This window comes from Cygnus olor, chromosome 2 (assembly GCF_009769625.2).
Source record: "Cygnus olor isolate bCygOlo1 chromosome 2, bCygOlo1.pri.v2, whole genome shotgun sequence".
Classification (NCBI taxonomy): domain Eukaryota; kingdom Metazoa; phylum Chordata; class Aves; order Anseriformes; family Anatidae; genus Cygnus; species Cygnus olor.
The window spans coordinates 87791069-87816556 of record NC_049170.1 but is presented as its reverse complement, the minus strand read 5'-3'; the positions used below and the strand labels follow the sequence as shown (position 1 = coordinate 87816556).

The 25488-nt window shown below is 37.8% G+C and overlaps 1 protein-coding gene across 8 annotated transcripts in view; it reads left to right on the top strand.

The window, feature by feature from the left end:
- The window catches only part of COBL (cordon-bleu WH2 repeat protein), a 154964-nt gene that overhangs the window by 80312 nt on the left and 49164 nt on the right, over positions 1-25488 (top strand). For all 8 annotated transcript variants that reach the window (XM_040548528.1, XM_040548527.1, XM_040548524.1 and 5 more), the window contains 2 exons: positions 1243-1437; positions 22833-22971. In XM_040548528.1, coding sequence (XP_040404462.1) covers positions 1243-1437; positions 22833-22971 — 334 coding nt within the window. The remainder of the gene's footprint in view (positions 1-1242; positions 1438-22832; positions 22972-25488) is intronic.

The window sequence follows — 25488 nt, the reverse complement described above, 5'->3', positions numbered from 1 at the left end:
CTCTTTTATTTGGAAAGTGATGAGATTTGTGGTGGTCTTTAGTTTCCTGCTAGTATGTATTCTGTGGTCTTGGACAAAATTTCACCTGAGAGCTTTACATCCTGGATGGGTGAGTTTTGCACATGCAGTAGCATGTTCTGTTGTGATAAGAACAGCATTATCAACCATGGTCATCAACCTTCACTTCCAGAGTAGGTATCTTGCTCCAGCTCATAGTGGATTGGTATCAGTAATGATTTCACAGAAACCATTCCTGAGAAGAAACAACTCTCTCATAACTTAATTAAAAAGTAATGTTAGCATGGACGCTTCTCTTAATATAAATTGTGAAAGGGAACTAACAAGTTTTGAGGGAAATGTGTTTGCAAGATTATCATTAGCAGATTCAAAAATGCAAATAAGTTGAATTTCAAGTGTCCAAACTAAAATAAAAATGCACGTTTTCAAGTAATCATGTTTCCTAGTCCATTTCTATTGGCGGATTTACTACTGTATGACTGTATTTCTGATTGCATATTAATATAAAAATGTTAATTATTAATATAAAAAGGTCTTGTTCAGAAATCAGTGAAATTTTTCCTTTGATTTCGTTAAGCTTTGAGCCTAAATAATTTTTAATATTAAGGAATTAGTGAGATAGTTTCTGCTTTTCCTTTCACCTGGGCCTGTTTAAATCCAGAGCAGTGCCTGTCAGTGGGATTTCTTTTGACCAGATTCATTGGTTGGTTTTAGCAGATTGTAAATACTTATGCTTGATTGTTCATGTGAATTTGAAATAATTTTATGGTAGCAGAATTTTTCCTCCGTAAATCTGCAGAGAAGCCTCAGGTAAATCAACCACATCGATAACAAAATAGACAAGCCTGGTATACAGGCAGCATCTGACTAATACTGTGTTCTCACTTGAGAGTAAATCTTGCTTTCAGAAATGTGTACTATGTGTAATTTAAGCTTATATTTTAAATATCAAAACAGCAGTGGTGTTCCTGTCAACAGTATTGTTAAGCTGCAGTAGGTGCTCATAGTGCCTTCTGACTTATTAATTCTGCCTGTAAGCTTTGTTCCAGTTGACCTTTAGAAGTGTCCAAAAGTTACAGTTTGCAATTCAGCAAGTTTGGCAGAGGAACGTACATGACTATTCATACCATTGTTTAAACGGTAACCAGATGTGTCTTGTTTTTCTTCTTTCTTTCCATTGTTTTTAAAAAGTGATGTTAATCCAAGATGTTAATCCATTTACAGGGTTTTTCCACAGCACCAAACTCTCCTTCGGTGAATTCTCGTTCCAGTAGCCTGGGTCCATCACTGTCCCTTGGTAACATCTCAGGAATGACAGCAAACCCAGAAGTGAAAAAGCGCAGAGCACCTCCTCCACCGGTTGTGACACCTCCGTTGCAGAACATGGAGATGAGCGGACAGGAAAAGACAGCAGTACAGGTAACTGAAACCACAGAAATCAGCTTCTTTGCTGAATGTGCTGACTGCCCTCAGTTCATTCATCAGAGTTGCAGTCATTCACAGATCTGTTGGTTAGCCACTAATTGCAGCAGGTCTTCACAGAACTGAAACTGTTAATCTTACCAAATAAAATTAACAAAAGTCTTGGAGTTTGTACATATTTTATTGAGCTCTCTTGAGACCTCCCCAAGCTTTTCCCACTATCAAGAGTTCTTCTGAATGAGAAAAGTTTTGTAAAGCATTATTACAATAAAAGAAGGAGGAGGAAGAAGAAGTAAGGATAGAAAAGCTGGTAGTTACACAGGGGGACTAGGTAGCTTTATTGGCTTATTTCCTGTGCTGGATACTAGAAGATCTGCCATGCTTTCCCAGTTGTGCCATGAGATTTGTTAAAGTGGTGTTCTGTTTTCCCTTTAAAAAGGTTCAATGTTCCATGACACTGTCAGCTGAATTAAGCACAAATTGAGAAGAAAAACATTTTAGAGGTCCTAACCATCTGAAAAGAATGGAGTTAAGTGGAAAAGTGTTACTAAACATGCACAATCACATTAAGACTTCTGGTTCCACCATCAACAAAAGCGTTATATTCTAAATGTAAACTTTAATAGTCACTGCATAAAACTAGATACGGATGCCAAATAAAATGCAAGGAACCAGTTGACCTTCTAGGTCATGTAATGTGGACTGGTTCTATTTGCTTAGGGCTTGTCATATCTGTAGCAAATTTATTTTTGGAAAGTGAACTCTATTAATCCAAAATGGAGTCAAGAAGGAATGTTTGAGGTCATTGTAGCTGATAAGGAGGAGTCTAGTGCTCAGTCTCACTCCCTGTCACTCTTCTATTTACCTACGTTAGACATACCTTCAGTGCCTTTTCCAATGAGGCATTGTGTAAGCAAAGTTGATGCATGGACTTGGTAACAGATTATCGGATTTCACTTTCCCATTCTTAGGATACGCAAAAGCATGATTGGTGGGACATGATGGTGCTTCATCTTTCAAAATAAGGATAGGTGCCATTGGTAGAACACTCATCTATAGATACAGCTCAAGAGAAATGATTATATTACTTTTCAACATATGGTGCACCATTAAAAAAAAAAAAAATCCTTTTGAAATTCCCACTGTAGATACTGTGATGAGGTTTCTTGTATCCCCTGGAGTTAAACGTTCAATGTGTTCAATAAAAATACTAAGTTTATACAAGTATAGTCATCACACACTGTGTTACTCTGCCATTCTATTAGGCTTATCTCCATGCATTGTGGCATTGACATTTTAAATTGTTTTAGACAAAAACAATGAGAAGCTAAATTCTTATTAAACATTTTAGCATCAACATTGTTCAAATAGATGGAAGTGCTGGCTTTCTGAATCCATTGGGAAAAAAAAGTATTTGTCAAAAGTAGCATACAGTATAGTGGCAGCTTCAAATTCTCGTAGTCTAAAGGAAAAGCTGTTTTGACGAAGGGAAAGAGGTGAAGGTTGCGTCAGAGGATATTCCATAGCAAAACTAATTTTAGTCAATAGAAGTGTTTTGTGGAGCTGACAAAGCTATTGAAGAGTACGGTATATTATGGGCACAGTTGCTAGAGTTAGTTTGCCTGCATTTGTTGGGTAAAGGAAATCTTTCTGAAAATAGTTGCCCATGTCAAAATATTAAACAGTTATTATGTGCTTCTGAAGCTCACAGATTGAAAGTGTCTCATAGGCTGCACGGTAGTTCAAACAGGAATGAGTGGAGTACAGTTGAAATGAAGCAATCAAAAACTGAAGGAAGAGATAAGTTATTGCGTATTCTGTGACAAGGTAGCAACAGGAATATTGTTTACATGAAAACCCAAACAGTTCTATTTTATCTACGTGCAAACTATCCAGTTTGCTGTGAAAATAGAGTAAAAAATCTCAGGGTGTAAGTTTATTTCTTTAGTTTATGGGAAAGAATTAGCACTGATTTTTTTTTTTTCAGGGAAGGACGTCAATTCCTTATTAATGGACTTCCTTCCATAAAAAGATAAGATGTTTGTTTAGAAAACTTTATTTATGTGCAACTGTTACTAACAGGAAGATCCTGCAAAAGGGGAACATGTTTATTTCCAGTGAAGCTAGCACATTAATAGAAAATTAAAACAGTGGTATTCTGAACTTTCAGAAGGATTTTTCTTTTTAAACTATCTCCTTCCATAAAGCTGCATAGAAAAGCAAATAATGGATCTGTTACGGATACATGTAGTTTGACTTTCCAACCTAACAAGCCCATTATTTTTAACCCATTGTTAAGCTCTAGGGCATTCTGCTTTCTTTACAGCATAGATAATGCTTTGGGAGTATACATGTAATCTCCCCACCTAGTAATTGTAATAAGAAATTTCTGTGTGTATAAAAGGATGTTTAAACTTCTAAATTTATATTTTCTCTGCTTGTTTTTTTCTGGATAGGTGGATCATTACAGTGTAATTTTACTAGAGTGCAACTTTTGTTTCTTAGAGTAATTTACCTCCTTGAGGGTAAGGCCCCTGCAGTAACTTTAATTACTTTTTACTGCAGCATCATTAGTTTTCCTAGTCTGTTTCTAGTCTTCCTATTTCCATGTCTATTGAGAGGTAGTATTTCCTCTGTAACTGTATTAAATCTCTTCTAGCAAGTATTTATTTCAGTTCGGAGTGCAACTGAACGATGTTTCAGAGTGTGCTGTGCATACACGAAGTAGCTTACAAAGGAATGCAGAGTCAAAGAAAGGAGTTTACGTATTTCTAACCTGGAGACTTTTCCCCCCTTTTTGTAAACATCTCCCAGGTGATGCAGTTTAGAATAATGAGAAGCCCGTTGAACAAATATTTTTTAAAAGACCAAGGTATGGTAGTAACATTTTATCATAACACTGTTCAGATATCACTGTTTTACCATTAACAGTGTTCAGACGTATAGAGTAGAAAAGAGCATGGAGTGAGCAAAAAAAAATGAAACTCTTTTGCATTCTTTTGCAAATGGTTACAGAATTTTAGAGGATGTGCTAGCAAAATTTGGGGCCACCTTATTGTAGGCATATTAAAAACTGGGTTCCCAACCCAAAAAGCATGTGCTACATAGACAAAACACATAAGAGAAAATCTGTATGAGTGTTCCATTATAGAGCACATGGAGAGAAGCCACACATAAAGTCTGACAGAATTAAGCACATCTCAGGGGCTTATTCACTGGCCTCTCTTTAAAAGAAAAAGTGTGGTTTGGGTCGTTTCTTGGAAGAATTGCAGAATTGAGTATTTAAGTCTTTTGGAGGTCAAGACTAATGTGCACTGGCAAATAAGTTTATGGGAATAATTACTTTTTATTTTCAGTGTGTATGGAAAAGTACAGAAATTAGAGTGAGGGGAGATGATAAATTAGGCCTCAGGGGCTTTCTGTAAGAGCCTTTTCTATGAAACTGAGTGGTTTATTCAGAGTAAAATCATGAGGCTTTTTGGAGACAACATCAGAATTAGAAGAGGGCTCTTCAGTGCCTCCATCTTTTTAATAGCTCTAATGTCAACTCCAGAAGCCAGAAATGCAATTTGTAGACTGTGATAAAGGAGCCATGTGCTGTTTCAGCTGCTGTGATTTTCAGAACAGAAGCACTTTCATATAGTATGTAGATGTAACGGGAGGCATCTGGGATTTGTTATTAGCCAGTCAAATTCCTGTACTGAATGAAGAATGGGGCTATATAGCAGACATAAATATTCTAGTATATGTTTTGTAGTTTTTAATTTTAGTTACAATATGGCAAGACAGTGGGTTTTGATTAAAACTTGTATCTTTGCTCCTAGTGCAAGTGAAGAACTGGCCTCACGTTTTCAGAATTTTTCATTCTTTTTTTCCATGTTTATATGATTTCCTGGATGTTGCTGCAAACAAACAAATGTATGTGACATGCTGTGGGGTTTGCCTTGCTTCTTGTGTACCTTTCTTCTCCATGTAGATCTCAGCTTGGATTGCTGAGGACAGTTGTTGACTCATCATTCTTGCTCAAGGCCATTCCCTTAGAAGAGACCACTTGCCCCCAGTGTTTTATCAAGGGTGATATTTTCTCACCAAGAATAGCTTGTTGAAGAGGCTTACTCACATGAATAAAAAGGAATATTGCAGCCAAAGAGAATCACAGGCTTACTCAAAGCATTTCTGGAAGGTTTTGTTCTCCCTACCTCCAGTTTATTTTTGACGAATTTTATGTCTAAATGGGAAGATCAGCTTTAAGGTGATAGTTTTAACATCAACAAAGATAAGTGAGATTTTTGTATCCTCCCTGGAGAAAAAAAGTACTCATGTTAAAAATTTGCTAAATTTCTTGTGTATTTGGAGAAGATACTTTCAATATTTGTTGTACATCTTTTATTAAATGAAGAAAACTAAAAATATGCAAATGCAGAGGAAAAGTTATTTTTACCATCTTAGTTAAAAGATTCTACTGACAACCACACAAGGGTGTTTTGTTCTTCTTCTTGTTTTCTTTTTTTTTCTTTTCAAATGTTTCTGTACTCTTGTGAGAGACAGCAGCTTCCTGTGGCTCATGTTCCTCTACTCCAGTGCATCTTGTGCTTCCAAGAGTCCTTTTTATACTACCACTCCACGAGAGAAGTGCCACTGAGCTGGCAGGCCCCTGGGTTAGGCATTCTAGGCTCTGAGTAGCATTGTCATGCCTATGTTAATGACGCCTTTCTCACGGGAGAAGTTGTGCTACAGTATTACTTGTCCTTTTATATATAAACCAATATAAATAAAATATATCAGTTAGTGAAAGGTGCGTCCCATCTGGTTTATGGAGCACATTAAGAGTGTGTCCGAAGGACAAGGTATGCTAATGAAATGAAATATCATGTTGAAAGCCATTGAGTTTATGTCCATTTGCAGGCAACCCTGGAATACTCCAAATCACACTGCACATGGGCACTGTGTAGTGAAAACATACCTGCTGTTGATACTTCCAGTGAGAACCACAGAATAATGTTCAAGTAGTAAAAATAAAGGGAAGGCAGTGAAGGAAATACATGAATAAAATTCTGTTAAAATCATAATTAACATAGGAAATCTGTTCAAAGAATTGTTAAACTGTACACTCACCTGGATTTCCAGAATCAGTCCCTGAATTTGCATTTCTCAAAAGTCCCATGTACATGTGAGTATGCCACAGGGGTGAACTTGGGAGCCATTTGGAAATATGATTCATTATCTTCCTTAGAAGTAAAATACATTGTAAACAGTGGCCAAGATTTTTAGACACGGTTAGCTTTGCTGTCCGTAATTAGGAAGCTGAGTTTGTAGCTTGGTGTTTGCTGAACTTCTAAGATGTCAGAAGCTACGTCTGGTTGCTCAGCAGCTCAGTATCTGGACACGGTGATTTTATTATCATATTATTCTTCGCTATGCCACCTTCTATTGCAAAAGAAGTTTAAATTGAGATTGTTAATATAAAAATCTGCGCAAAGGAAGTGTTTCTGCCGTTCACATCCACCCAGCATACCATGATTTTTAGCAGATATCTTTCATGCTCATTTCCACTAAGTGATTACCACTGTTCCATCTTATGTCTTCAATATCTAAGGGCACAGATTTGTGGTGCGCTGACTACAGGGATAATCTCGATTGGTATGAAATCACACTGTTACTGCTGTTCACATCAGGTTTTCAAAGTGACATATTTCCATAGGACTGCAAATTAGACCCTAACACAATGGATACCAATGCTGTAGGGCAGTGAAGAGTAAAGTAGGTTCATAGCATGTGCAGCTGTGTCATTAAAGAGGCCATCGGTAGAGCTCTCTGTTTGCTGCAAGGGTTAAAGTTTCTTGAATCTGCTTTGTCGCTGGGTACTCTGGATCAGTTTGACATTTAAAATAATAATAATACTCCTGCAGTTGGCTTCACTTCTAAAAAACAGCTGAGTGCTTAGCAAAGAGCCTGTGTTTGTGTGGATGTGCCTTCCTGTGTTTGTGCCTTTTTTTCTGACAGGTTTTCTCAGACTGTCAGAAGCATCATTTTAAAGGAGAGTCATGATACCAGCAGGTATTGCAATTGTAGTGAAATTGAGGAACAGAATCACAACTGAATGAGAAAAGCTGCTGTGGATACCTGCAGAACTGAGGTTTATAGTGGGCAGGTGTCTAAAACCTGCTCAGTTAGCATCTGCTGCGATCATCTCTATCAGTTCTGACCAGTTCACTGTCTTCTACTTCTTCCTTTGTGCATCTGCTCCAGTTCATTGCTGTGAAAACCCCACTCTTAACCAGAGCTCTCTGTCCCAAGGGGCAGAATTTCAGATTTCTGTAGATTTATCAAGGTGGTCAATCCTACTTTTGCACAAGTGATTATATTCATACATATCTGGGGGACGAGGAGAGCTTGCTTTTTCGTAATGCAGCAGAATAGGATCCTGCGGTGGGTATTTTCTTCCCTTTTAAATGCCATCTTTTTCTGTATTTTGATGTAAAGTGAAAGGTAATGAGCAGCTCATGGTGGAGATCATCTGACAGTTGTATTCTTTGTTAATAGGGAGCCCATAATTCAACAAAAGGGTGGGCGGACTCAGATCAGTTATCTCCCTTCCATAGGTTACACCTAAGCCAGAAATGTCTGCTAGAAGTCAACAAGATACGAGTGCTTGTTTTTTTTATCATTTTTCAGGGAGGAAGGGAGGTTTCTTTTGACTCAGAGGTCTTCTGGGTGAGGTCTTCTCAACCTTTCTCTTATGACACATTTCCTTTCCCCTTAAGTGTTCTGTGAATGTGGTTGGGTTTTTTTTGGTCGTGGTGGGTTGGGGGGGGGGGCTGTGTGGTGTGTGTTTTTTCTGCTTTTTTGTAGATTTTTGTGTTTTGTTTTTTTTTCATGTGGAGCATCCAGAAGTCTCCCTTGAGAATAACAGATACTTTTTTTCACGTTCTGAGGAAGGATGCAATGAATCAGTTTCTGCTGCAGGAAAAAGCTGTTTTTCAAAATCTGTCCTTTAGTTCTACAAAATACTGCATCTTGTAGATCACTTCTTAATTTTCTGTAAGCTCCCTGAGGATATGAAAGCAAGATTTCTTCTAAAAGAGGAGGGAAAACACTTGACTTTTTTTTTTTAATTGTTGAATAAAAGGAATTTAGTGACTGACTTTGTACCTCCTTTTTTTTGTTTGTTTGTTTGTTCCAGTACGGTTTTCTTTTTGTGTATTAAAAAGGCCTGAAATGTGAATGGTGCATGTTATTTTTAAAGATCCTTAGTCTTTGTTTATTAACAGAGGACATCATGACTATTAGATCATAATCTTCACTGGTGTTAGCGGCAGACTTGATCGAACCCTCAGGCGATGCATGATATTTCTTAGCAATATTTTGTCATGAGGACAGGGATACTGAATCTTTGTTAAAGATGCTTTTTTCTGAGAAAAAAAGTCTTCAGGTGCCCAAGCTATGTAAGCATAAAGAAGAAACACTCTTCTTATGTTAAGAAGTCAGCAGGTAGTCAAGGATGTGTGAGATGTCCTGTCATGGTTTAAAAATAAACCTAATGTTAGTTTCCAGAGTTCTTGAGTTTACAGTGGGGTCTAGTATTAAAGATTATAGTGGGGTACAGCTGCTAAGAAAAGTGGTTAAATCATGCTCTCTTCCTCATTTTTGTATTAGAGTTTGGATATTAGTTGCTGTAGTGTACATTGTACTGCTGTACAATGCCAGATCAAGAGGGGACTTCCGACGCAATTGGCATTAGTCAGTATTTTGATACAATCAAAGAGTAGCTGAGTCTCTCTCTGTGTGTCAATATAAGTAAATAGATAATTAATAGACTAACCCATTAGGAATGGAAATTGTATCTATTCCTCTGTATTTCACAGCAAATTCATGTAGAAACCACTTATTTTGGATGTCATAGGCTGCAAATACTGTATGGTAGTTATGAAAGTTTCCATTAGGCTTTTACTGCCCCATTTGTTTTGGCACTTTTATTCCAGTCATCCTGTATGAAATTTTATTTAGAAGTTTATTAACTTCATTTATACATTTCTGTAGATGTTGAGAGTTTATGGATGTGATGGGCTCTTTTTCCTCTGCTCAACAAGCAGGTGATACTCTGTGTAGATAAGTGTGAAGTGATACACATTCTTACTGAATTCACTAGATCTTCTCATCACTACTAATTTGATAACCAGGCAACATGCCTCTTGTTAATACAGAAGCAGCTGTCTTTGATTCCTATTCTCATCTTTGCTGTCTGTTTTGTGGTCCTAAGTGCAAAGGTTTGCATTTGCAGAATGAGGTCATAAGTTTTGCCAGTAAATGATGTGAGCAATAATCACTTTCCAGGATGACCCCTAAAGCAACTTCCCTGGTATATGTGTTTCAACTTAGTATTGTAACTGCAGCATCAAAATGCCCTTCAGGAGGGTTATATTTTCAGGCACCCTGGGCTGCATCTCAAAACGGGGAGATGCAGGTGGGCAGCTCAAATTGCAGGTAGCTGGGAGCTGTGTAGTTGATGTCCAGTGCACTCCATTGGACACGTGCCCTTCACTGACACCAAAGAAAAAAAAAAAAAGGCAGCATCAGGAAAGATTTGATCCTATTACATGTGAAATCAGCATCAGATTCATGTCAATGTCAAGTATGCTCATTGATTTAAACAGGAACACAAGATAAAAATGGACAAGTGGATAGTCACAATGTTTTGCACTTTCAATTCTCCATCCCAAAAAAACTGCACTTGTAGCTTTGTGCTGTCATTTAGGTGTGCCACTGTCTTCCATGCTCACTGCCCTATCCTCACAGCTGTTGCTTCTAAGACCAATCATCATCAATCATTATCAACTTAGGACAGATTTTTCCTTAAGAGAAAAGCAGATGAACTGTTTATTTTACTGATGCTTGCTTGCTGTACTTTCTTTTGTCTTTCTGTGCTTGATTTCTAGATTACAAGACCTTTGAGGAATTGGCTGTTGGTACACTTCTTTCTTGTGTAGTGATGGGTCTATTGTTTTGCTTAGCAAATTATGACATTTTTACCTTTCAGAAGATAGTAAGTCAGATAGTTCTCTTACAGCATGCTGCTTTCCTGGATCTATCTAGTTTTCCCAAAAGGATTAGGCAATATTTCTTTCTTTAAGATGAGTGTGTAAGCATGGAACTTTTCTTAATGATTTTCAGTTAATTGCCTTGTGTTGAAAAAGCCATGTACATAAACTGTTGCTGTTCACAGATGTGAAATTCTGTGATGATATACTAAATTAAGTTTTATGGAAATAATGGTCTTGGTAACCAGTCATAAATCTGGAAAATTTTATCTATTTAATATTTTCACTGGAGCTGAACCTGGCTAGTGCTATCCTATTACAGCGTCCATTATCGAGATGTACCAGAACCAATTACTAGAAACAATTGTGAGTAGTAAAGGAGGTCTGTGGTCCTTAAAATGCTCTATATTGAAGTAAATGACTATGAAATTAGAACACAGAACAATTAATTTCTAATTTGAAGGTGATTTGTTCATTTTTCCCTAAAGAGTTTTAAACATGACATTGAGTTAGTTGAGTGAGAGGTATCCAGGCTTGTTCTTTTCATGTCTGACAAAACAATGCTCAGATGGCAAACATGAAACCAGCCGACAGAACATCAGATAATGTTTGCTGTGCAGCCTGGATGCTTAATTTAGCTAGACAAGTACACTCTAGTTTGGCTAATGATGCAGGCCCAAATTAAAATAAGAGAGAGAAAAGTGCAGTCATGGCTTGAAGGCTTATCTTGCTGTCATACATAGAATCAATTTTAGAAAACATATCAAAGCCTCAAAAAAAGCTGCTAGCTAAAGGGAGTAAGTGGTACCTCTTCTAAAAAGAAAAACATCTCTGAAAAATTATTTCTGGTGTATGCATACTAAATCAAACAAACTATTTCTTTCAAAACAATTATGAAAGGCTACAGGTAACTGATTTATGCACTGTGGTAACTATTTTCTAAATATCTTCAAAGAGTATCATTTAAGGATATATTACATTTTAATTATAATGCATATTTTTTCTCCATATCTCTAAAGAAATTTCATAGCTTGTGCAAATTGCTACCCAACCTCTTTAGAGCTCCTAATGTTCAACTTTGTTTTGCTGCACATTAATTTAGTAGCAGCATGTGTCCTATTTTAGAAATAAAATTTCAAAAAACATTTGAATATCTTTAGATTTTTATGTAAGCAGCTTACTTTCCAGTTTCTTCTGTGTCCCTATTTTTTCTAACTGGTAATTAATATACTTATTTTCTGTCTCCTTGGTTCCATAATTTTAAATAGAGTAAGATTTCTCATTGTGATGAATTAATTAAAAGGAATCATGACTTTCTCAGTCACAAAGTGATTAAGTACAGTTGATTCTTTTTTTCTGAAGTTTGGTCAGTATGAATGAGGATGTTAGTGTAGAATTTCAGGGGAGGTTTTGATGTTAGCCAGAAGGTGCAACCTCTCAGAAGCACAAGGAGAAGTAATACTGACTCTACACTGGCCATTGGAGAATCTGTCTTTACTCAGATAAAATACACAGTCAATTTATAGGTAATGTACCATTGGAACTTGAAATTTTAAAACCTGCTTTAAAGTCCTGTCTTTATTAGAAGGAGAATATTGCTTTTCTAGATTGGGAAAAAAAGTTGATTATGAAGAAGTTACTGCATAAGAGGAGTCCACTGTGCGGCTTTGTCACGTTTTTAGAAATATTTTTGCAGCTTTTTTCAGGGAAGGTCAGATGAGTCCAGAACTGATTTTAAGTTCTTACCTGCTTTAACTGAAGGCTGGATTGTGTGAAGTGCAGTTTGTTTCACACTGTGGTTTGGATTGGTCGATAATGGAGAAGGATAGGAAAAGAAGACCTACAGGATTTTGTGAGACTCCTCAGTGGTTGGCTGAGGAGTCCTCTGTGCTCAACTGCTGTTCTCTGCAAAGTAGTCCAATCCTGCCCTCTAACCTGTGTAGTAACAGGAACCCAAGCAAACTGAGCTTGCTGTGTCTTTGTTTTTACCACTTAACATGCATCATATAATAATCATGTAAGTGTACAAGATTTGTTTATGGGAAGGCTTCTGATTTAGGATAGCAGTTAATAAAATACATCCCTTTTTTTTTTTCCAAGAAAACATACAGCTTCAGAGTTGAGCCCTTAGATTATGTGCAAGAAAAATTCTTGGAAAAGTCTTTTCACCAACATCAATAACATTCCTGATCTTTTGCAATAATCCAGTTGCTTCTGGCTGTGAGTTCATGGATCACCTGCCAACTGTTTCTGAACAGATTATGCTACCTGCCTTGGGAATAATACCACAATTTACCATCTGGTGAGATCATGATAGTATCACTTGACCTCCACATGTGGTCTCCGTCAAGCACTTCATTGAAAACTGGCAAGACATCAGGGCCCGAACATACTGTTCTATGCAGCCCTGAATTTTGGCAGGGTTGCAACATTTAGTAAACTTCATCTGGCTTGCAAGTCACAGACAAATAGGACAGGCTGATGTCATCGTAAGCTTTAACTCTCATTAAAGAGAAGGTATGTGTTGAGTAATTATTAGACTTTGTCGTGTAAGGTATTTAGGGGAAGTTAATAGACAGATAATTTTAAGCTGCTAGGTTTCTAAAGAACTGGCATTCAGTAAGCAATGAAAAATGACCCTAACACCTTGCTTAATTTAGAAACTGGGTTTGTGTCACTCTTCAGATTTCACTTGTAACTCTACCTTTCTTATATCTTAAATTAGAAAGGTAAATATTTATATACTAGAAAAGTTAACTAAGTAAATGTACGCTGTGTAAATCAGGTTTAATTGCATTATGGTCATTTTTTAGCTAAATAAGAAAACAAGGAGAAACATCACAAATAGATATAATCTAGTAAAAACTGTTCACTGCTTTCTATAGCTTTTTTTTTCGTTTGAGTTAATTCACAGTCAAGCCATGAAAGTAATAAAAACAGAGAGAGGGGAATGCAAATCCAGTTCATTTGACTGCATGACACTTCAGTTTTTCATCTCTTTGGAGAACGAACAGTGTAGGTCAACCAAAGGTACAGGTACGTCGTTCTGTTTGCTGTGTGCTCGCCTTAACCAGAACATCAGAGTTCAGCAGACTGTCCCTGAGCCCTGCTCAGCTGCGTGTTGCTGCCACTTCCAGGCAAGGATAGGAAGCAGAATGCCATGGTGGGTTTCTCAAACCAAGGTTTCTGGCAGAGCCCATTCATCGTTTTGGGTGATAAAAATCTTATACTTGTGAGGAGTGGCTTGGTGTAGAGCTGTGTTATGCTACAGTCCATAGCAATACGTCTAATCTACACCGTGATACCATTTTGCTATTCCACCTCCTCCTTGGTTTCTCAAGATCATGGAAGTAGGGCTTTCTGGCTGCCCTTTGTAAGCCCTGGAAGGAGCTAGATTGAGTGGAAATTTGCAGGGAGGAGCAGGAAATGATGACATGAAACTATCACTTGACTTACTGCCCAAAACATGTTTCCCAGGCATTTTGTGTGCTTGCAGACGGAGGGGGCTTGTCCAAGGAAGGCGAATACTGCAAATAAATCCGGTGTGCTCTTTTCTAAATTGAGAAGAATTGTAAGGATTTTGCTTAGGATTTGGTGCTGTTCTAAGCACTAGAAATTCCCATCGATTTTCTCTAAAGGAGAAAATTCTAAGTGTAAAGGAAAACCTAAGCTCCAGAGAGGTATGTAGTTTAGTGGCAGCAGAAAGGGCATGGTTTTCCTTGCTTCTGGTAAAATCTTTGTGTGATTGCAATCCACTTCCTGGCCCTAGCCCATCCTTTTAGCAGAAAATTGGACAAAGATGCAAACTAAATTTTGCAGATCTTCAGCCGGCTTATGACGTTTCTCAGATTTTTAGGGACAGAACAACAGACCGACAGTCAACCAGCCTGTAATCCTGAATGTGATACGGAGGAAGAAAATATTATACATAAAACCCTCATGCCAGGGCCTTTCCTAAAGGCACTAGTGGCTCAAGGAGGTATGACAGACACCTATCAAATTCATTCATAAAGTTGCCAGAAGAAATATTAAGCTACGGTCCAACTGTGTATTTTAAACTCTAATTAATGCTCAATTGTTCTATTCAAATTTATTGCTCTAACTGAAAAGATAAGCACAAACATTAAAAGAAATTTTTGAGTTTGTTTTTTTTTTTTTTCCTTTTTTTGTTTTACTTCACAGGCTATTTCTAGAAGAGAAATCAATCTTAATAGCAAATCAGTTTGTGGTGGTTTAAAATATGAACTTGAAGTTACTGAGGTTTTTGATTTTTTTCCCCTAAATGAAGACATAAATGAGGAGGATTACATTGTATTCAGAGAAACAGAGGAAGTTCAATGCTCTGCCAAAACAAACATCCGCAGACTTGTGTAGTCTACATGTTTCAATGCATGTGAAAGTATTTGCTGCTGTAGAGTGACTTCCTTGAGTGGAAATAATATTCCAGCTAGTAATGAGATTTTGCAAAAGAAGGAAATCACAGCTATCTTAGTAATTTAACATCTCAAATTTGTTTATGGATAGTTTCCTGTCTGACACATTTAGCTGAACAAGTTAAAGTGTTTAAAGAAGATTAGAATGACATTAATTTTTAACTGCCCTTGACCATGACATTTCACAAAGGGTGTGTTCAATAAAAACAGACGGAAAAATGAGCTTGCCCCTTCACCTTGTAGTGGCTTTCTTGTGTCAACTGATTTAGCTTTCTGTCGCCAATCAACTGAGCATTCAAGGACATCCTTGACTTTTGTCTTCTTCATTTTATGAATAAAAACAGCACAAAAGCGTAGCAATTTCTGTAAAATCCAGTAATGCTAACCTTTTTATCTGTTATTAATACTGAACTGTTTTTGCAGCCAGAGATTCAGTTTTGGTAATGACCACTAAATTTCATTACAAAATCCTGTTTAATACCAGAATGATATAATGTGAGAAATTTAATTTGAAATTAAACAGCATAAAAGTGGGCAAAATTATACAATATTTTATGGCATCTAATTAAAATGATAATGGTAAGGGTATTTTCAGAAGAGCAATACAGTTTGCATGCTAATTATAAGCCTGACTTCCCAATTTAACACAGAGACTGAACACTTCCAGCAGAAAAGCAGCTCAGAATCTGAGGCCATGAGTATGGCAGGGGGACAGCCATCACATGAGCCAAACCATCATGTGAGTTACTAGTGCTGCATTTTGGCAGCAGCTTGGGAATCTCCCCATGTAAACATGTGCTGTGTGAGGCTGACATGTCAAAGGTAGCGCAAGACCTTGGATCCAGTCAATCCAAATGTCAGATGATCAATCTTGCTATCACAGTATTCATTTCTTATTTTCGTATGGTTTATTTCAAAATCTCCCATTACTTTTACTTTTATCCTATTCATTTGTGAGATCCAGGACTAGAAAATCAAGATGTACAGTACTGAAATGACCGAGCCAGAGAAGTTTCTTGCCAGTTTTTGAAATGTAGTCATTTCTATGCATTTTATCAAAATGGCAAGTTTTTCAAAGAATATGCTTTTTCAAGCTGTTTCCATGTGCCATTTTTTTTAGTATCCATGTGTATGTTGCTTTTACAATATGTTGTTGCATTGCATGGCATCCTAGTAGGCACTTTAAATATCCCACCACTCAAACGCATTCTGCAACATAAAGACATGTTTTTGGGAAACATCAGACTTCTGTCTTTGAATGCCACTACAACATACTCATGGATTAGAAATTCAGTTTTTAATCAGCGGTAATGGAGTGCTACCCAATAAGGAAGCAAGCTAGAAGTTCAGTGCTGAATAGACAGTTTAATACAGAGTAACTGACAGTGGTCAGCCTCATGAATTGCTCATAAGCTCAGTTTCTTTGAGAGCTCCCAGAATTTCCCTTTGTCAGTGTATGCCTAATGTCAGTGAAAAGCCTAATAATGTATGACCTGTCCAGGGAATATTAGACATATGAGTAAAGGTTGTTTAAGACCCATTAACGTTCAGTTGGGACTTCTTGTGGTTTCTGGTGCTAGGCATGTTGAAGCATCTGTTACCCTGTGAAAATGCAGAATCAGCTGGATAGAGTAGCTTTTATATCATCAAGTTTAGTGGACAGATTTATGTCTCCGTTCTGCAGCTGAAAGATTTATCTCTCTGATTTTCCTAGAACAGCTCCTCTTGGATCAAAATATTTTCTTCTCAACTGCCTTAAATTATGTACAAAATCATAGCAAAAATATTTTAAAAACTCTTAAGCCATAAATCTTACTAGCATACCAACCTACCACTTGTCTTTCATACAATGCTGCAAAAGCTTCAGTTCAGTTACAGTTATATCAAGAGTTTAAAAGTGGTTAATAAATGTGTCTTTTTATTTCCAGAGCTTATTGTGAAATGGCTCTTAATTATTTCAAGATCTCTTACAGTTCTGTGTGAGGGGAGAAGAATTGGGATGGTCCCACACATAGTTTGGGGTGATACTGTTGTTTGTTTAGTTAAAAATTAACTCTGAAATTTTCTGTGGGTCATATTTAAACAATCCTGTAATTCAATAGGCATTCTGACCCCACACAGTATCATCACCAGCAGGTGTATTGAAATCTGGCTTGCTTAAATCAGTGTGTGTCTAGTCTGTGTTGGATGACAGAAACCAGTTTGTAGTTAGGGCATGCCTGTGATTGAATCCATGTGTGTTCTTCTTCCAATCATTTTTATTTGCTTCTAAAAATATTTTTTACAAATAATCACTCACTGTTTCCCTGAACATGTTTTACATACAAATTAGACAGAAGTCACAAAAATACAAGCATTCTGAAAAACAATAAGAGATCCTGACGTTGCATAAAAAAAGTGAAATGAGCAAGAGAGTATGAGCTTAGTTCACACAATTTATATCACTTACTATAAAATATTTGATTCATATATGCTAAACCATCATGGGACATCCTTTAAAAGTAGTCCTTAATCCTGTTGCTGATAGAATAAGCGTATCATCTGTAGCTGCAATGTTTAAGCAAAAAGAAAATAGCTTTAAGGGTGATTTTGATAAAAAGCAAACCCTGGAAAATTGTTAGGTTTTCAAGTTTCCATTTTTCCTGGTCTATGGTAAAAATGATAACAGTGAGAGTGAAAGGAAAAATCTGTTGCTCTAAGACAAACGTTTCTTGTTTTTATGAAAATACTAGGAAGAGTAGTTTGGATTTTGAAAGACAAGCTATGCACTTTTTTTTAACACCTCAATCACATATTGACTAGGTCCACTGGTGGAGGAGGGCTTCTGTTAGAACAGTTTATATTTGTCAATTGACAAATCAATCAATTGACAAAGCTTTCTCCAGTAGGTATAGACACCAACTACGATACAGATACCCACAGTCGTTCCAAGTAACTCAAGGTGCTGTTTGCTTTTAATGCACAAATCGAAGAGGGTCTTTCCATGGCAGTTTTTAGGTTATTCTTACCTCCTTGTGTCCCTAGTTGTGCTTCTGAGCTGGGATCACCCAGCTTTTTTCCAAGCTGTTTCTCAGCCCTGCAGAAAGTCCATGTCTCTCTTCTGTCTCGTATTTGCCCCAGGTCTCTGTGTCCTAACACAGCAATTGCTGAAGATGATGAAATCTCCCTCAGCTATTCAATAAATGGGCAAAGCATTGCTTGAAAGGCATAGAAAAGGTTCATAGAAAGCTTCAAGTTGGCCTTCACCATCCAGTATAGAAGTTTCCTGATATTTTCCCCTCAAGTCCACAAAATCCAGCTGGGCTTTTAGTACTAGCTTAAGCATTTTTACCTGCTAGTATCACCATTTTGAAATACCTTGGTAGTTGCCTCATACTTTACTAGGCAAGATAAAACTATAGGACTTATAACATTACTGTATTCTGTTGTTTAACAAAGATGCACTATGTTCATTTTTCAAGGATGCATTAAGGTCAAAGGAGGTGATTCTTCCCCTCTACTCTGCTCTTGTGAGGCCCCCCCAGTAGCACTGCGTTCAGCTCTGGGGCCCCCAGCACAAGAATGACATGGGCCTATTAGAATGAGTCCAGAAGATGAAGATGATCAGTCTAGAAGAAGGCCACAAAGATGATTAGAGGGCTGGAGCACCTCTCCCATGAAGACAGGCTGAGGGAGTTGGGGCTGTTCAGCCTGGAGACGAAAGTGCCCCAGGGAGACCTTACAGCAGCCTTCCAGTGCCTAAAGGGGGTCTACAGGAAAGCTGGGGAGGGACTCTGTGTCAGGGATTGTAGTGACAGGACAAGGGGTAATGGCTTTAAACTAAGAGAGGGTATGTTTGGATTAGATATAAGGAAGAAATTCTTCACTCAGAGGGTGGTGAGGCACAGGCACAGGCTGCCCAGAGAAGCTGTGGATGCCCCATCCCTGGAGGTGTTCAAGGCCAGGCTGGATGGGGCTTTGAGCAACCTGGTCTGGTGGGAGGTGTCCCTGCCCATGGCAGGGGGGTTGGAACTGGGTGATCTTTAAGGTCACTTCCAACCCAAACCATTCTATGGTAGTATGATTTTTCATGATTACATATTCATTGCAACCTAACCCAAAGAAAATACTGGACTCTTACACATTAAAAAAATATATCAATTTAGAATCATAGAATATCGTGAGTTGGAAGGGACCCACAAGGATCATCAAGTCCGGCTCTTGGCTCCACACAGGACCACCCAAAAATCAAACCATATGTCTGAGAGCGTTGTTCAAACACTTCTTGTACTCTGACAGGCTTGGTGCCATGAACACATCCACTGTTTACAAATCCACTGGTACTGTATCCACAGGCCTTTTGCAAGTAAGATGACTATCAAATGCTACTGATTAATATTTTCAAGCACTAGCTTTGTAGGATGCCCTTCCTCACAATTTTGGCACATAGCCTCCCCATGAGTTTGTTATTTTGCCCCAAATATATTCCGAAATTTTATTTTAAGCCCTCAAATTTTAATAAAGGTTTTGAGCTTTCACAGGGGTACACCACATTCAGCATATTCCTCAAATATTTTGTCTGCAATATTGAAAGTATATTTCAAACAGTATGTGAGCCATGACATGAATTTAATGGAAAAAAAAGTGTGGGTTTTCTTTTGTTTGTTTTTGCATCGTATGTGGTATAATCAAATGGGAATAGGAATTGCTGTATTTCTCAGATTTAGGTCCTTTTGGACCACTTTATTCATCTCTAGCTCAGTTGATGGTATTAGTTATAGTCAGAGAACAGTCACTAACATCTTTAAAAGTTATGTATTTGTTGCATAACTGGAAGCTCACCTAATAATTCCATCTAACTCTACATAGGTGAAGCACGGGTGCTAAGAATAGGATATATTCTGTTACACTCAGAGAGGGGAACCTGTAACAAAGTTTGGATGGGAAATTACTTCAGATGATGTTGTTAAGGCTTGATTTCTTTATAAAAGAAGCAACCAGTCATAACAAATTATTTTCAAGTTCTATTGTTTTGGTATATACAATTGCAAGAAGGAAACAGAATGTTCTTTGTGGATTTTTGCTATTTATATTGAGCCTCATAGGTTTTCTGAGATTGGCTTTAAAGAACTACTTTAACAATTTTTACAACCTGTTCCTGAACTAGACACTTCTTATATACATGGTAGTATGTCTAGCTTTAAGCAAGCTTTTCATCTTCTTCATGGGTTTTGTGAAGTATGCTGCACTTAGCTGACAGTATGATAAAAGCATTTTTTGTGTGTATTTGACCAAACTTTCATTATTGCAGTTGTGTTCTAGCTATTTTCTAGCCTTTTCTTTAGCAGTAGCACTTTGTTCGTCCATAAATCTATGTAATGTTCCTAGAAGGTTCAACTAAATAAGAAAGCATATAGCTCATTTATGTTGGCTTCTGTTAAGGATTCTTTTTTCTTTCTAAAGCTGCAATTTATCTTTGAGGAATTTGATTATGGCAAAATAATATCCTTCGCTCACCTGGTACTCAGTGAAGGTTGACTAGTGATCTCTGTCATTTCAAGTGGAAAAACACGTTTCTTTCTGCCTTGACTCTCAAGATTTCCTAGGCTTATCATTTAAATCACCAGCCCATCCATTGTTGTCCTCAAATAAAATGACCTTTCTGCCTGGAGAGACAGGAGTGAATTTGAAAGCTACAAAATGCTATTAAATAGCTGCTAAAGTCATAGCTTGTGCTTGTGAAGTGCTGGGGAAGTTTCTGCCTGTCTCCCAAATGATTCTTCATAGCTACTGAATTTTGGAGACAGTGTGGTCAGATTTAAATGTTTAGTCCCAACTTTGATTGATAATTTTCTCTTTGTAAGGTAGTATCCTGAGTAATCAAGATACAGTATTAAACGCTTAGATGTCTTTAGCTATTGTAAAAGGCAGTGCAGAAGAATGTGATTTTTTTTCTAACTGCTTATTTGCCAATTACCCCAAACAGGCATGGAGAAGAATGCAGAATTAGGTAGCTGTCATCTGTGTAATTCCTCATCTGCAAAACCAAAGCCTGATGAGTCTGTTTCATTGAACAGAGTTCCCCATCCATGTTCAGCTGAGTATTGGTCCTTCTGATTCTATAAGTATTAAAAATAATATTAAATCCAACTTTGGTTAATTATAGTCTGTTTCTAACAATTGGCAGAGGCAGACAGTATCTTCATCAGGAGAGGTGCCCTATCTTAATATGGAGTAACATTATTAATTTGGGCAAAAGTTTTTCAAAGAAGCTCTAAAATTTTGCTGTAACTATTTCTGAATGTTTGGCCTGGTGCTCTTTCCTGGAGGGAAGGCTATTTTTTTCAAATTCCATGAAGTTTTGGCCAACATTCTTTGCCATTAACTCTAGCCAGGTTTATCTAGATTGGCCTGACTGGCTTTAGTCATGCACTCTATCCAATGGATATTTAATGTAAAATAGAAAAACAAAACATGGTAGCAGGTACCAACACCAGGACACCTTTCCTTTCCCACCCTCTGCCCCCTCCACCTTACAGAATCTGTTTGCTAGGAAGCCGCAGCTTATCCTGGTTAACGTGCTCTATTTCCAGTTCTGTTACTACCAAGTTTTGCTGTGTGCAGGACGCTAAGAACGGGTGGAGAGCATCCGAATGTCATGTGGTGTAGTGGTTAGAGCATTGTCCAGGAAGGTGGGAACTGAATGTCCATGTTTTATAAACTTAAGCCCTTCCTGAGGGCTTTTAAAAAGGAAGGCTAAGTGAGGGAGGCTCTATTTAGGTCCTGTTCTCTGTAAAAATCATTTATCCTAAGACTTTTCACTCAGTCTATGAAAAGACTTATACAAATGAATGCTTTTCCTGTGAACTGTGATAATAGCTTTGAGCAGTGTGAAGCTACTATTTATTTAATGAAATCTCCCACAACAAATGCATTTTAGGGGTTCATTAGCCCTTTGGATTAAAGGGGAGATGATGATGATGATGATTATTATTTAGACCTTTGTAATATTAGAAAACCACTGGGCAATTCTGTATATTAGATATCTTCAGCTATGTGGAGTATCAGGATGGACAGAGCAGAGAAGCAACGTGAGGGAAGACTGAGGAATGCCAACAGCATGCTATGTGTGGGCAGCTTCCATTACCCTCTGCCTCAGCTGCGCTTGGTTCTGTCTAGCATTGCCAGTACCTTTCAAATACAAAAATTAAACAGATTTTCCTACTTTTTTTTTTTTAATTATTCTTCCGGTGAAAGGAAATAGAGCTAAGTTCCAATAATCAACAGAAAATATTATGCAATGCAGTGAAACCCAAGTTGCTTGTAATAAAATTTTCCATATTTTAAAAAGCAGTATAAACAGTAATGAAGTTTTGGCTGGCCAACCAACGTGTCGCAATTATTGGAAGCAGAGGTGTTACAGATCTTCAGAAGTATGTCTAAGAAGTCCAGTAGACATAAACAGAGTATGTTATGATCTCTTATCATCATACAAGCAGACCTTCAATTTTGGTTCTTCTCTCACAAGTCCTGAAACATCAGTTTGAGAGAAAAATGAAATAAATGAGAGTATTTATTACCTACATGTACAGATTGGCGTTTTTAACCATGCGATGGGTTAAGCCTAACATCGCATGTAGTGTCATACTCTGTGTTGCTCACCAATTCCCTTCTATCAGAACCATCAAATGAAGCATACTGGTAGTCCTGCTGTGACATATCTCTGAGGTTCTTGCCCCATTCCTTCCGAGTGCCTTGCTACACCTCTTCTGGTCTGTCTTTTCAATCTCCTCGCTATAAATACGTATTATAAATATTTTGGTGATGCTGTGTGCTAAAGAAATTAGCAATTAGCATATGACAAACACTTTTTTGTTACTGGTAACTTAAGAAAAAAAAAACACACACATCCTTTACTGTGCATATTTTTCAATTTTTCTAGATTTCACAAGGAGCATCCCTAAACGATTTACAGAAAAAGAAGAGGCGTGCACCTCTTCCACCAACTCTGTCTGCTCCACCCACTCCTGCCATGCCAAATAGGACAGAAGAGGTGGAAGACAAGAGGAAGAGCACAATGGGTGAGAGATGCTGTTTTCTCCTGTGTAATTCCATGCATGTGCTTTCAACACTCACTGTTCAAAGTTTCTTTAATTCTGTTATGCTGTGAGTTGGGAACTTTTGTAACTTGGCTGGGGGGGAGAATGCATTTACATTGCAGAATGAAAGTCTGGAAATAAGTGTTTCTATATTACCTCATTTTAATGGCACCATTCAGAGGACCAGAAGACAGTAAAATGTAGATGACACTTGTCAGATGATTTGAATGTTTTGTATGAGTTAGATATTAAAAAGCACTAGCCCTGGGCCTATTCTGTGCCTCTAAGGTCATGGTCATTTCGTTAGTAAAAAGAAAGTGAAGAGATAGACAAGGCAATACTGAATACATCTGAAGCCATGGGGTCTACTAGAACTGAGGTACAATTAAGCTAGTTCAGGTTCTCCTCATGTTCTTAAAGCCTGAAGACATTTTCTTTTCCTTTAGGCCTCCAAAAGTTTGACATAGAGTCAGTTGATGGTCAGTGAAGTTTTTATTTTGAATTTGTTCCTAAATTAATCTCTCCCGAGTCTTTAGCTAGAAGAAGAAAACTGGTTCTCTTAAAGGAATTCCATACATAGCTGGTGACGATGAGGGAACTGTAGGCTTCAGCAGTATGTGATACACCTTTACTCTCATGCAGGAAAACTGAAAAATGTTCTCCCAGACCTCTGTCATTATCTGACTGCTAGCTCATTCAGGTTGGTGGGAGCTTTGTCCAAGTGAGGACCCCAAGATTACGCTTTTAGCAAACGAAGTGATTTTATGATGGGTAAAGATATGAGATGATAACCCCACATATTGAAACATTTTTTTCAGTGCATTAAGAGAAGCATTCAAGTACTGTAATGCACTCAATGCACTTCAATTCATGTCTTTGACCTCATGTTCCATAAAGTGCCTAAGACATACAGATATGACATCCTGTCATACATAATTGCTTACATTATGAATGCCTCACAGTTTAGAAAGAAACCTCTTGGCTTTGTTCCAACATTTATTTACAGTAAATGCTTCACATTTAATGCCTCAGCATTTATGTAGCAGCAGGAGTCCATTATCTTTTGACATGCTCGACTCCATTGACATCTCTTATTTAAGCCCTCCAAGGGGAACGTTATCACTGTGCCATATAATACAGGGGTTTTCAGCAAATTGGCTTACTTTTAACTATTTCTGATGCCACAGCCTGAAACTCCTCATGCCTTGCCCTGTTGCAAGTTACTTATTGATGACATTTGGTGCTTCAACTTTTTGTAAGTGTTAATTTTATTTTGTATCAGTGCTCATAACATTACAGCTGAAATAAAGCAGAGCATAACCACTTCTAGTCCATTCAGTGCTGTGTACATAAATGCTTGCTGGCCAGACTCTGTTATGTAGGGTTCTGTAGTATCGTTTACTTTAATGGAGCCTTATTAATTTACACCAACAAAGAACTCATCCCACAGTAGCCCGATCCCCAGTGCTTTTCATTTTCTGCTACTTTCTTGAATGAATACGTTCATTAACAAGAAAAAAATGTTACAGTGAGAGAAGGTTGGTAAAACAGCCTCTCTTTGAGGCCCTTGCAAGAAAATGATGAGAAAGCACAGATGGCTCTGAAAGCAGGAGAGAAAAGCTGTGAAAAAGGCAAGACAGTAGTGAGGGGGGGAAAAGTGCTGCAAGAAACAGGCAGCCTCATGATGAAAAAAGGATTAAAGCTACCTGTATATCTCCCAGGTTAGCCACATGAATCCAAGCAAAAGATCAATCAAAAATATCCTCGAACTGGCGAATGGGGCACATTCAATACTGAACCACTGACTCTGACCCCAAAGCATTGTGCCCAATTTCCTCAAAGCAGTTAAAAGTCTACACATTTGCCAACATTTAATTGTCTTCAATCTCTACAAACTAGTGACTCCTAAGTAACAAATCAGAATGGCTTAATCTTTTTTTTCCTGCCTCTTGGCGCTACTCCCCTTCTCAGCAACACCAGAGCATGAGCCTAGGAGTGATGGCACAGACCAGAGGTCCATCTCAGCCAGCATCCATCTTCAGCTATGACCAGTAGCAGATGCTTAGGGCAGGGCATAAGAGCAGAACAAGCAGGCAGTCCTGCTTCCTCAGCTGACTTGCAGCCTCTGAGGACTTGCTGAATTGCGATAGCTCTAGGTCTGTACACCACAAACTGGCAGCAGCTTTTCGACATTGCAAATGGTTAATGCAGCATAGTCCAATGGTGCATGTATTTATGTAGATACTGTACATAAAATTGAAATGAGCCTCCAGCAAGTTTGAGCATTTCCTTTGATAGCTTAAAACACTTTTATAAAGAATGACTTAAACAACTGCTTCCCCGCAATGTCAAAATAATACAAAAACTACTCACAAAAAGAAAAACCCGTCAACATACCTACTTAAAAATATTGATCTGAGGCATTCTCCTTTTTCTCTTATGGAGAGGGGGAAATGGTCACATAACATATCCTAAAGGTCAACAAATTCATCCAGTTTG